This window comes from Myxocyprinus asiaticus, chromosome 49 (assembly GCF_019703515.2).
Source record: "Myxocyprinus asiaticus isolate MX2 ecotype Aquarium Trade chromosome 49, UBuf_Myxa_2, whole genome shotgun sequence".
Lineage (NCBI taxonomy): Eukaryota > Metazoa > Chordata > Actinopteri > Cypriniformes > Catostomidae > Myxocyprinus > Myxocyprinus asiaticus.
Window position 1 is genome coordinate 11538098 of NC_059392.1, and position 13709 is coordinate 11551806.

The window sequence follows — 13709 nt, forward strand, 5'->3', positions numbered from 1 at the left end:
TTTTGCAGCAATTTGAATCCTAATATGAAAGCGTTCCCTGATGCTGGACAATGTACTAAATTATTTCCGATGAAGTCATCTGATCCAGGAAAGCTAATGTGTTTTTAGCCAGATAGCACATTGTGCTTCATGTGGATAATCTAATGATCTATGTATCATATTATATAGTGTGTTTGTTTATTTTAAAGATAATTGCCTCCTCTAAGTAGTGGTATGTGATATTTATGTTCCGTTTATTTTTCCTGATGTTATAAGCATAAACGAGGCATATAAGCAACACCTATTTACCTGTAATATGTATGTCAAAGACATATACTTAGCCATTACTCGCTATATTTTTGTGTGTGAGTACAACAGGGTACAATAGGCTGGTTGTATTCTACTCTTTGAGAGCTTTCCAATGACATATGATGCATGGCTATTTGATCAGTTTGATGTTTTTACAGTTTACAATAAAATGTGCAGTGCAAAATTATTAATAAATTATCTAAAAGGAACACTTCTGATTTGTCTGCAAATTTAAAAGCACTTGTTCAGTTTTGGTCATAATGCCTACTTGCATTGTAAAGTAGAGCTTCTAAGCTTTAAAACAATACCTATTTTGTGTTGGTCAAGACTTTTGATCATTATTTTTTCTCTGCGGGCTTTCAAGCTTAAAGGGTTAAAAAGGTTCAGCAAAAAAGTTATTTATAGTAGTAATGCCAATTAAGCTTCATTTATTTGACTTGGGTTGTAAACCATATAGCAAGGCATTTAGTCTGAGGGAAAAAATATAGCTTTATCAGCATACCTGGTGTTCACACTCAGGGTAACTCCTATGTTCATTATATTTTTCAGTCCTATTAAAAGCTATGGAGCCTTGTTAGTAATCACATTGTTGACTTTCTTTCTTCAGATCACTTTAACAGACCTTTATCGGGAATTAAATCAATGTGTATTGAGAGTGCACTGGTAATTTTATTTATTTTCTTCACTGAGAAGAGTAAAATTGGCCAATTTACGGGTTTGCTAGAGACAAATGTGATAACAAGCAACAGATTCAGGTGTAAAACACACACCTTAAAGTACACCAGATTTGCAGTGGGGCAGAGTCAACTCTGGTGGACCAGGTGAATTTGCAGATCCAGCAGGGGTGTTGGGCCCTGTAAATACCATGAGCTCACACACACAGAAACATGGCAAGCCATCATATTTTCTATGTGTGTGGCCGGTCTTTTTGCGTACACACATCTGTGAGTGTTAACGAGTGTGCCCACAAACAGTCTGCTTTCTCACAGATGCACTTGGCAAAAAATGCACATACCGCCATCTTTTTGGTTATACATGTATGGCAGGCCAAACAAAATCTTATAATGCATGGTCGCACTGAGGATGATAGCAGTAATATGTGTATTCATGTGTTTATTAAGTGTGTTAAATAAGTGTGTGCATCAGGGCTGGGCGATATATCGATAATTCAGGATATATTTGTGATGATTTTGCTGGCAATGTAAAAGTAGACAATATAGTCAGTACTGTGATCATGTTATTTGCTCTTGTTATTTGTCCATTAAGTTTCCTAAAGACTCGTATGTAAATGTAAAGATGTTTTTATCAGCGTTTTAAAGTGTTTTAATTTGAACTTCAGTAGCAAAAATGCTCCTTTTGGCCATTTAATTAAAATGAGTGTTGAAAACATGCCTATGTTTAACCAGATATATATATGTATATATGTCATCAAAACATTGAAAAAAATCAAAGATATATTACAAAATGACATTTATAAAATATCATGGTAATGATATAGAATAATAAAGCTCTAATTATTAACATTAGTTAATGCATTCGGTATCATGAACTAACAAAGAACAATAGTTTTTACAGCATTTATTAATCTTGGTCAATGTTTTATAATTTTAATTTTAAAAGTATTGTTCATTGCTAGTTCATGTTAACTGTTGCGTTAACTAATGTTATTTAACACAACCTTGGGGTAAAGTATTACCAATTAATTTTTGGCTATAATGCCATCTGTACTGTTTATACCTATTGTCTTTTAAAGTGGGCATCAATAAATGTGTGTTGAAATGAGCACAAAAGTTCAACATGTTCAAAATGTAATTTTCCTGAAATGTGATAACTCAATGTGATGTTCACTTTCTGTTCCAATCTAGATGAACCTACATACTATATGCATTTGCATATTTATGTGTGGCATTTATACTTCATACTGTAATGAGTTTTATAGAACATGGACAAATGTTTTGTTTACTGATTAAGCATTCAACATACAGAATATTTTGTATTTTGTTGTCTCCTGAGTCAGCCCTGGCAGGCATATCATTAATATCTTCACATATTTGTCCATCTAGATCTTTTAATATATTTTGAATCTTTGCCGTCTCCTTGTTTGCAACTTGAATCTGTGAATTAAAAGCAATTTAGATGGATTCTAAAAACGGTTAGCTGCAGTAATGTACCAAATTCAATTTTCAGTTATGAATCATCTTCTCTCAGCAGTTGCCTGGAAACTCAGCCGCCTGATTTATATAAATAAATATTTAAAATAACACTGAAATGAATTTGCGTTGTAGTTACTCTATCCTTGTCACCACTTTCCATCAATATAATGACTGACCACAATTAAATTACCATTTAATGCTGTATGTAGACAGTTGGAAAATAAGAAACTATTTAAAAGCTAAAATCAAGCAAGATAAAGAACTCAGCATATTATAGTAAACTGATGTGTTAAGCTTATTTGATTTAGTATAAAAAGAATAGCTTGCATAAAAACTGAATCAGCTTTATCCAGTCCCCTACACACAAAAACACACAGATCATTTCCGTTAGCCCTAGACGATCATGACAAGCTGCCATGTATACATGGTGATGTTATCGCCACATTTCGCACATTACGGATCTGATGTTCCATAGAGGTCACTGATGGAAAAGCATGCTATTGAGGCGGACAGCTGTCAGAACGCCTTCCTCGCATTCAACTTCCTCCAACTGCTCCTCCTCGGCCTGAGGGTGTCCTCAAAACGACATGGCCACTCCTATAATGGGGCTCATATGTGCCCTCATGTCAATGTGATTCTTAGCAGAATGTTGAACCTGATGGCTCTGTGAAATCCCAGCTGGAATTAAACAGTGAGGATCTACGTCGTTTGATTGATCTCGGCCGATGTAGCATGTGGGATACTGGGGATGCTCTGGGGATGTTCCGTTAAAAACTTTGCTTGAAACGTGAGGGTGTTCTTGATTAGCTGTACATTAACGCACAACAGAAACATTCCCTCTGTGATATTTTATAATAACAGGCTTGGATAACTAGATGTGAATGGATTATTTTATTGTGAATTCTACGAACTAGACACAATTTGCTTCTTGACATTAAAAAGCGCATATGTTCTGACTACTAATGGCCAAAGTCCAAAGAATCAACATTATGCCACAAATGCTCAGCCTTTCAAAGTATGAGTCTTGATTGCGAGCCCACATGAGTGCGTTTGTCGCATGAGCTCAACTGCTTTGTGATACTGTTTTAGTACATTCATTGCAGACTTTCTGCATGTCTAGGAAAACTGGGCAAAAAAAAAAAAAACATTCTTTGGATACTTCGGAAATCCTAAGTGTACTTTGGCCATTAGTAGTCAGAAAATATGCGCTTTTTAATTTAGGTATTCTACCACCTGAGCAGACAGCCATGTAAAACTGGTTTTATGGCGTATATAATAGGATTGTGTATTACGTGGGCAAAAACCTGACTGATCATATTCCGTCAATGTTTTCCAAAGAGGGACAGTCAGTCAAGGGTTAAGGAGAAAACTTAAGCATAAATAACTTATAGTCCTCTCCAGGGGAATCCTAGTTTACATGAATTACTCCGTAGCCTCTGGCAATCTGCATATCAAGTGGGATTTAGCAAACAAACAACTGGTATATATATCTACTTACCATCAGCAAACCGCAGCAGGGTTTTCTGGGGAAAGATTTAGGGTTACTAGGCCATTTGGAATTTAAAGGATATTTCACCCAAAAATGGAAATTCTGTCATTATGTCCCTCGAAAGAAAGTCATATTGGTTTGGAATATCATGAGGGTGAGTAAATGAGAATTTCCATTTCTGAGTGAACTATACTTTTAACAGCGGTACACGTAGAAAGGAGTGTATGTGCGGAAAACATCCATTTAATAACACTGGCCTCTCGTTCCCGCAGTCTCGACAAACGCCTACTACCTTATCCGCAGTTATCTCAGGGGAAGACAATACTGGTAAGTGAACCTGATGCAAGAATATCACATATGTAGCAAGTGTATGTGCATGTGTGTGTGTGTGTGTGTGTGTGTGTGTGTGTGTGTGTGTTTCTCTCACCCCTTAGTGAGAAATGGAAGTTGTGATACATTTTCAACAGGGCTGGATGACATGTCAGATTCTGAGTGCCCTACCACACTCTTTTTCTTTCAAACACAAATGTTCTCATGGGGGTAAAAGTGTGTGTGGGTGTGTGTTTGACAAATTTGCCCTAAACACAATGTGGCACTAAATCGAACATCGGATACCACTTGTCATGGGCTACTCATTTGAATATTTCATATTATTTTTGCATACATTTTTAAGTGGCTACATCTGTAGATATCTCTGTCTGTGAAAATAATATTTCTACTTTTAATCAGTGATCTCTAGAATTTTGCAGTGGGGTGATTGTCACAAAACCTGCCACGAAAATGTCCTTGTCATATTTAACCCAAAATAAATATGAAAAAAATATTATATATGATATTTTACATAAAGAAAATTAAGCCTTAATAAGGGAAATTATGATTTTTTGCATTGTGACATAATTCAGGACACCTTAGCGCATTTTAACCCCCAATTTTAATTACAGTAATGCGTCCGAACATTTGACTGTTACTATACCCATTATTTTCAATGGGAATTCCCATTTTTGTAACATGTTATGTTTTTACTCGATTACAATAAAAACAATTCTGTTGAATAATGATTTTCTCAATTAAAATGAAAGGCATTACCAAGGGAGTACTATTATGATTACGTTTAAATTAGCTGTTACCTTTAAATTGTCTAATTAAGTTAAATGAAATGTCGTGCTGCGCTGTTGGCTGTAAACAGAAAATCGCAATGACAAAAAAATACATTGTCTGTTGACTTAATCTGTTGACTTAATCCGATAAAAAACATTTATCAGATTAAGTCAACAGAGCTGACTGGACTGAGATCATTTCCAACTCAACATTTGCAGTGAACATTTTATTACAGGTATGTTATTAACTCATAACATTATAATATACATAATTTGTGTCCTACTTTCATTTAATCAATGATTATAACTAGCTGTGTTACTAGCAACAGTGTACCCAATCCTAGCTAGCTTTGAACTTGAAGGCTAATTTGACTCTATATTATCTTTTAGCGATATTTAGCAGAGCTAGCTAGAGCTAGCAGTCTGATCTGTCAAATCTAACACAACAGTTTTCCGGCTTTCTCCCTCGCAAAAAAATCGAAATTAGCTGCAAATTTGCCACTTGTTATTATTACATGCAAGTGAGATTTTGATACGCCGCAAATGTTTGCTAGAAGTTTGCAGCTCTTCGCCAGAATGAAGAGTGAACCTCCGGCAAACAATGGACAATTTGTAAAGCTATTTACCATGAAAAGGGCTGCAACCACTTACTGCGCATATGCTGCAATGTTTGTAAACAATGGGATTGGTCTATAAATATTTGGCTCAACGAATGGCCCGAACATACACACAATTCTTCAAACGTAGCCCTGGTTAGCCAAAAGTGCTTTACCCACAGATCGTCATTAAAGTGAGTCCTCACAATCCACCAGAATTGTTTTGAGCATGGGCGCTCCCAGGTATGTGGAGGCTGTCGGTGAATGTGAATAGCCATTTGAGCCATCATTATGTGAGCTATTGCACTTATTCTGCTACGTCTCCTGGCAGCATTATTACAGCAAATATAACTCTCCCCGAAGAGTACAGTTCATGGAAACGTGCGATGTTTTTCACATTTTCTTTAGTTGAATCTTCAGAAATGCGCATTAAAAATGATCAACATTTTGATGGAAACCCAGCTTCTAAAAACAATGACGTATTTATTGTCATGTGATCCATTCAACCCAAAACATTCAAGATGGCGGACCATGTTGTAGAGGCGTTGTTGTGCCTGCTTTTCACTTTGATAGCGTTGTTAATGATAAATGTTACTTTGTACAATCTTCACATTGTATTCCTTCAAAGGTGACAGGAAGTTCAGAATTGCTGTCCGGCAACGGAACACTAAGACTATTGCGTTTGAGACCGTACATGGAAGGCCAATTTTTTGCATGTGCAGTAAGGAGATTTAAGCATTTTCATACGTTTTAGTGTGGACGAGCAACTTATGGAAAACGTGTTTCGTAAATGAAAATGCCATTTTCAGTTGTATCTTTATTAATGTGGACATAGCCTTACATACCATATAATGTTTTTTCAAATTGCCGTAATGAGAATTAAGGGCTAAAATGTGCGTAACTGTCATGAAAATAATGCCACAATGTAAAAACAAAAAAGGAAAAAAAAGTAAGGGCCCTAAAAATAGGTCAAATTTGAATAAGAAAATTATAATTTTGTTATTTGTTTCTTTTGAGTTTGGAGTAAAATAGAACAAGGACATTCACAGGTTTCGTGAGAATCACCAAGTATTGTAGAAGAATAACTTATTTCCAAAGCTCTGCCACAAAAAAAAAAAAAAAAGGAAAATAATTCACAGACACATTTCCTGGCATTCTCTCAAAGAACAGCACTGTCATTAATCAAATGTTCTTAAAAAAAAGTTAAAAACAGCTTTTGAGTTTTTTTTAAGTTTGAGGGGATAAAAGCAAGAGCGAAACCATTATCAACATGCAATGTTGCCGCAGCTTTTTTGCATCCTTACTGCAAAACATGTTGCTCTCCGTGCATCTTAGTCTCCTGCAGTCTGCTTTATAGAAATGTTTGTCTGGCAGCATAGCAACTGATGTTATAAGTGTCATAACATTTCCAATATGGCTGTGTACATTCACACACTTAGTGCTTTGAATGTCGTTGCTTTTGATGGCCATTTTCATTGCCTCAATGGAAACACTCACTGCACCCTGCGATGTTTATTTTTGTGCGTCCGGAACACTTTTGTGCAACTGGGCAACAATGACTCGCCGGGTTTTTGCATAAATGGAGCAGTTTGGAAAAAAATTGAGAGAACAAATGAATTGACATTTGCTATCACTGCATCCCGGAGTCTTGCGCTGAAAGCATCAGATCAATGTTGGTGAATACCCCTGGGGAGAAATACCATGAAACACCTCAAAGCCTGATCTTAAAAGGCTGGGTTATCAACATACGGCTTTAGTTTTGACTGGCACGGTGGCCCTCTTAAAGAGGTTAGGCAACAGGCTGGCAGCAGACTTACCCCCGGCAGCGTCTTCTGTTCATGGAGAGCGTTCTGGGCTTTGATGGCCGACTCGCGGGCGCAGTAGGTGAGGAACGCGCAGCCTGCGTGACAAAGAGGAAAATAGACTTTTAATGATTTGGACAGATGTTGGTTTTGAACTCAATAGTGGTTGATTTCTGTGGGGGGCCAATGTCATTTGAAGAAAACAAACAACTTCTTGTTACAACTAACTGTGGCCAGGTAATCTGGACAAAACTGCATAAGCAAGGCATTAAATTCAGGATTCAAATCCAGTTATAATATAGCCTACTGTGGGCTGCAAGAAAAGAAAATCTGACTGTGTGTGCAAAGGAGCTCACATGGTCACTGTCACAAATTTGCCCAGATACAGAAATAGTGCATCTTTTATTTATGTTTTTAGCTTCTTTTAGTGTTAAAAATGTTTAAAAGCCTAAATATCATTTATTTCCAGGTTTAAATCAATGAAATTGAAGATGTCCCAGCCTTTATGGACCCCAATGCAGTTTCACGTGTTCCCATCAAGCATCACCACGCACCAGCAGTGGAAAAAACGAGCCAGCACAAAGTCTGTGCGTCCCTTACAATGACAGGGCCAGAGGTGCCGCAAGGAGTCCCTGCAGACAGGCTAAATACAGACAGTCTATTTTCTAACATGGGGGAGCCTGTCCAGTCCGCTTTACACTCAGTGCTTGTTTGTGGTTCTCTGTACATGTGTGAGCGTGTGTGTGACTGTGTGTGTGTTACAGCAAGTCCATAGGTCAGTCCCTGTCTGAGACTTCCAAGACTCTGCCGCCTGAAATAAGTCCTGACTAGCCCTGACAGAGAGAGACACTGGAGAGAGGAAACAAACAGTGGTGGAGAACAAGGAAGAGAAATTTCGGGTCCCTGGGAGATCCAGACAGAAATATGAATTCATAAAAACAAGCAATTATATGCACGATTATATAACCTTCCACCCCAGGTAACACATAAAAGTAGACTTTGAAGGAAGTAGTGATGGGTCATAATGGCCAACTCGTTTGGTGTAACGTTTATATAGATTTTTTTCAAATATATATATAAATTAAAATGTTTATATTTTTAGCAGCAGAACTTTATTAAGCATACTGTGTTTTAGCTATAAGACAGTTTTCACAGTAAAACTCTCTCGGCAAAGTTGCGTCTCTAAATGAATCCCCTTTAAAGTACTGCCGCTATACACTTGCAAATGGTCATTTTTAGCTGTAGTGTTGTTTTTTGTGCTATTTTTAAGCATCCCGCCACAAGTGTTGCAGTTTTAAGATGCCATGTCAAGTTAAATAGTTCAACTTTTTTCAGTCCAACAGCATCGAGATCCCTGCATTCTGTTCAATTCTGTCTTACTGTTTTTTATAAGCAATAGCGCATCTTACATAAACGGCCCCTAAGAAACTTGCCCGAAACTAGCTTAATTATACAAGACATCCTTAAAAAATGATTAATAGACTAGTCATTCATATAAGGAGCCCCTTAGAGGAAAGGGCGGTAATTATTTTTCTGAAAAAGTCTTGCGTGTCCTCTCATCAAGTTTTGCGTTCCCTCTCAATACGTTTTGCATTCCCTCGCAATACTTTTTGCGTTCCCTCGCAATAATTTTTGCGTTCCCTCGCAATAGTTTGCATTCCCTCACAATAAGTTTTGCATTCCCTCTCAATAAGTTTTGTGTTCTCTCGCAATAAGTTTTGCGTTCCCTTGCAATAATCTACGTTCGCTCACAATAAGTTTTGTTTCCTCAAAATAGTTTGTGTTCTCTCGCAATAAGTTTTGTGTTTCCTCAAAATAGCTTGTGTTCTCTCGCAATAAGTTTTGCATTTCCTCTCAATAAGTTTTGTGTTCCCTTGCAATAGTCTGCATTCCCTTGCAATACGTTTTATGTTTCCTCAAAATAGTTTGTGTTCTCTCGCAATAAGTTTTGCGTTTCCTCAAAATAGTTTGTGTTCTCTCGCAATAAGTTTTGTGTTTCCTCAAAATAGTTTGTGTACTCTCGCAATAAGTTTTGCGTTTCCTCTCAATAAGTTTCGTGTTCCCTCGCAATAGTTTGTTCCCTCACAATAAGTTTTGTGTTTCCTCACAATAGTTTGCGTTCCATCGCAATATGTTTTGCGTTCCCTTGCAATAGTCTGTGTTCCCTCGCAATAAGTTTTGTTTCCTCAAAATAGTTTGTGTTCTCTCGCAATAAGTTTTGTGTTTCTACAAAATAGTTTGTGTTCTCTCGCAATAAGTTTTGCGTCTCCTCTCAATAAGTTTTGTGTTCCCTCGCAATACGTTTTGTGTTTCCCCAAAATGGTCTGCGTTCCCTCGCAATAAGTTTTGTTTCCTCAAAATAGTTTGTGTTCTCTTGCAATAAGTTTTATGTTTCATCTCAATAAGTTTTGTGTTCCCTCGCAATAAGTTTTGTTTCCTCGCAATAAGTTTTGTGTTTCCTCAAAATAGCTTGTGTTCTCTCGCAATAAGTTTTGCATTTCCTCTCAATAAATTTTGTGTTCCCTTGCAATAGTCTGCATTCCCTCGCAATACGTTTTGTGTTTCCTCAAAATAGTTTGTGTTCCCTCACAATAAGTTTTGTGTTTCCTCACAATAGTTTGCATTCCATCGCAATATGTTTTGCTTTCCCTTGCAATAGTCTGTGTTCCCTCGCAATAAGTTTTGTTTCCTCAAAATAGTTTGTGTTCCCTCACAATAGTTTGTGTTTCCTCTCAATCAGTTTTGCATCCCCTCGCAATAGTTTGCATTCCCTTGCAATACATTTTGTGTTTCCTCAAAATAGTCTGCATTCCCTCGCAATAAGTTTTGTTTCCTCAAAATAGTTTGTGTTCCCTCGCAATAAGTTTTGTGTTTCCTCAAAATAGCTTGTGTTCTCTCGCAATAAGTTTTGCATTTCCTCTCAATAAATTTTGTGTTCCCTTGCAATAGTCTGCATTCCCTCGCAATAAGTTTTGTTTCCTCAAAATAGTTTGTGTTCCCTCGCAATACGTTTTGTGTTTCCTCAAAATAGTTTGTGTTCTCTCGCAATAAGTTTTGCGTTTCCTCTCAATAAGTTTTGTGTTTCCTCACAATAGTTTGCGTTCCATCGCAATATGTTTTGCGTTCCCTTGCAATAGTCTGTGTTCCCTCGCAATAAGTTTTGTTTCCTCAAAATAGTTTGTGTTCTCTCGCAATAAGTTTTGTGTTTCTACAAAATAGTTTGTGTTCTCTCGCAATAAGTTTTGCGTCTCCTCTCAATAAGTTTTGTGTTCCCTCGCAATACGTTTTGTGTTTCCCCAAAATGGTCTGCGTTCCCTCGCAATAAGTTTTGTTTCCTCAAAATAGTTTGTGTTCTCTTGCAATAAGTTTTATGTTTCATCTCAATAAGTTTTTTGTTCCCTCGCAATAAGTTTTGTTTCCTCGCAATAAGTTTTGTGTTTCCTCAAAATAGCTTGTGTTCTCTCGCAATAAGTTTTGCATTTCCTCTCAATACATTTTGTGTTCCCTTGCAATAGTCTGCATTCCCTCGCAATACGTTTTGTGTTTCCTCAAAATAGTTTGTGTTCCCTCACAATAAGTTTTGTGTTTCCTCACAATAGTTTGCATTCCATCGCAATATGTTTTGCTTTCCCTTGCAATAGTCTGTGTTCCCTCGCAATAAGTTTTGTTTCCTCAAAATAGTTTGTGTTCCCTCACAATAGTTTGTGTTTCCTCTCAATCAGTTTTGCATCCCCTCGCAATAGTTTGCATTCCCTCGCAATACATTTTGTGTTTCCTCAAAATAGTCTGCATTCCCTCGCAATAAGTTTTGTTTCCTCAAAATAGTTTGTGTTCCCTCGCAATAAGTTTTGTGTTTCCTCAAAATAGCTTGTGTTCTCTCGCAATAAGTTTTGCATTTCCTCTCAATAAATTTTGTGTTCCCTTGCAATAGTCTGCATTCCCTCGCATTAAGTTTTGTTTCCTCAAAATAGTTTGTGTTCCCTCGCAATACGTTTTGTGTTTCCTCAAAATAGTTTGTGTTCTCTCGCAATAAGTTTTGCGTTTCCTCTCAATAAGTTTTGTGTTCCCTCGCAATAGTTTGTGTTCCCTCACAATAAGTTTTGTGTTTCCTCACAATAGTTTGCGTTCCATCGCAATATGTTTTGCGTTCCCTTGCAATAGTCTGTGTTCCCTCGAAATAAGTTTTGTTTCCTCAAAATAGTTTGTGTTCCCTCGCAATAGTTTGTGTTTCCTCTCAATCAGTTTTGCATCCCCTCGCAATAGTTTGCATTCCCTCGCAATACATTTTGTGTTTCCTCAAAATAGTCTGCGTTCCCTCGCAATAAGTTTTGTGTTTCCTCAAATTAGTTTGTGTTCTCTCGCAATAAGTTTTGTGTTTCCTCTCAATAAGTTTTGTTCCCTCGCAATAGTTTGTGTTCCCTCGCAATAAGTTTTGTGTTTCCTCACAATAGTTTGCGTTTCATCGCAATAAGTTTTACGTTTCATCTCAATAAGTTTTGTGTTCCCTCGCAATAAGTTTTGTTTCCTCAAAATAGTTTGTGTTCTCTCGCAATAAGTTTTGCGTTTCCTCTTAATATGTTTTGTGTTCCCTTGCAATAGTCTGCGTTCCCTCGCAATACGTTTTGTGTATCCTCAAAATAGTTTGTGTTCTCTCACAATAAGTTCTGCATTTCCTCTCAATAAGTTTCGTGTTCCCTCACAATAAGTTTTGTGTTTCCTCAAATTAGTTTGTTTTCTCGCAATAAGTTTTGTGTTTCCTCTCAATAAGTTTTGTTCCCTCGCAATAGTTTGTGTTCCCTCGCAATAAGTTTTGTGTTTCCTCACAATAGTTTGCGTTCCATCGCAATAAGTTTTATGTTTCATCTCAATAAGTTTTGTGTTCCCTCGCAATAAGTTTTGTTTCCTCAAAATAGTTTGTGTTCCCTCGCAATAAGTTTTGTGTTTCCTCAAAATAGTTTGTGTTCTCTCGCAATAAGTTTTGCCTTTCCTCTTAATAAGTTTTGTGTTCCCTTGCAATAGTCTGCGTTCCCTCGCAATACGTTTTGTGTATCCTCAAAATAGTTTGTGTTCTCTCACAATAAGTTTTGTGTTTCCTCTCAATAAGTTTCGTGTTCCCTCACAATAGTTTGTGTTCCCTTGCAATAAGTTTTGAGTTTCCACACAATAGTTTGCGTTCCTTCGCAATAAGTTTTGCATCCCCTCGCAATAGTTTGCGTTCCCTCGTAATACGTTTTGTGTTTCCTCAAAATAGTCTGTGTTCTCTCACAATAAGTTTTGCGTTTCCTCTCAATAAGTTTTGTGTTCCCTCGCAATAGTTTGTGTTTCCTCTCAATAGGTTTTGTGTTCCCTTGCAATAGTTTGTGTTTCCTCTCAATAAGTTTTGTGTTCCCTCGCAATAGTTTGTGTTTCCTCTCAATAAGTTTTGCATCCCCTTGCAATAGTTTGCTTACTGTACTATAGAAACCATATTTTAACCTTGATATTCGTAGTAATAATATAGGAAAACAAAAACTATTGTAATAAAAATCATAATTTTGTGGTTATGGTTTTACTACAAATAACATGGTATTTGCAGTAAAACCACAGAAACCACAAGAATTGCCATGGTTAATCTATAGTAAAACCATGGTTAATATATGGATACAGTATACTGTGTTAAAACCATGGTTTCCGCCAAAAAACATGGTTACTTAACTTTTCATAGTTCCTAAAATATTACTATAGTAAAAGCATGGTTTCCACCAAAAACAAAAAATGGTTAGCCTACAACAGTCATGGTTACTACAATATTACTATAGAAAAAAATTTCTGCTAAAACTATGGTTACTACAGTCTACAATATTACCATAGTAAAACCACAGTTAAACTATGGTATTTGTATTGTAAAACCATTATAACCTCAAAATTATGATCTTTATTACCATAGTTTTCATTTTCCAAAAACAAAGGGTTTCACTACAAAAATTATGTTTAAAATACGGTTACTGTAGTAAAACCATGGTAAATTTATTGTGAGGGAACGCAAAACTTATTGCGAGGGAACACAAACTATTGTGAGATAATGCAAAACTTATTGCCAGGACATGCAAAATTATTTATTAGAAAATAAATTCCCTCCCTGTCCTCTAAGGGGTGGAAAATCACCAACTAGTCAACTAGTAACTAGTTTGCATTGTAAAAACCCTCTCTGAAAAGTTGCGTCTATAAATTAATTTTTTTATATGAAATTATAGCTACGCATTCAAATGGACGTCTTTTGATGTTGCGTTGTGTCTTGCATTGTT

At 36.7% G+C, this 13709-nt stretch overlaps 1 protein-coding gene across 4 annotated transcripts in view; it reads right to left on the reverse strand.

The window, feature by feature from the left end:
• The window catches only part of LOC127437969 (CUGBP Elav-like family member 5), a 322934-nt gene that overhangs the window by 287403 nt on the left and 21822 nt on the right, over positions 1-13709 (reverse strand). For all 4 annotated transcript variants that reach the window (XM_051693154.1, XM_051693153.1, XM_051693152.1 and 1 more), the window contains exon 2: positions 7441-7523. In XM_051693154.1, the coding sequence (XP_051549114.1) occupies positions 7441-7523 (83 nt within the window). The remainder of the gene's footprint in view (positions 1-7440; positions 7524-13709) is intronic.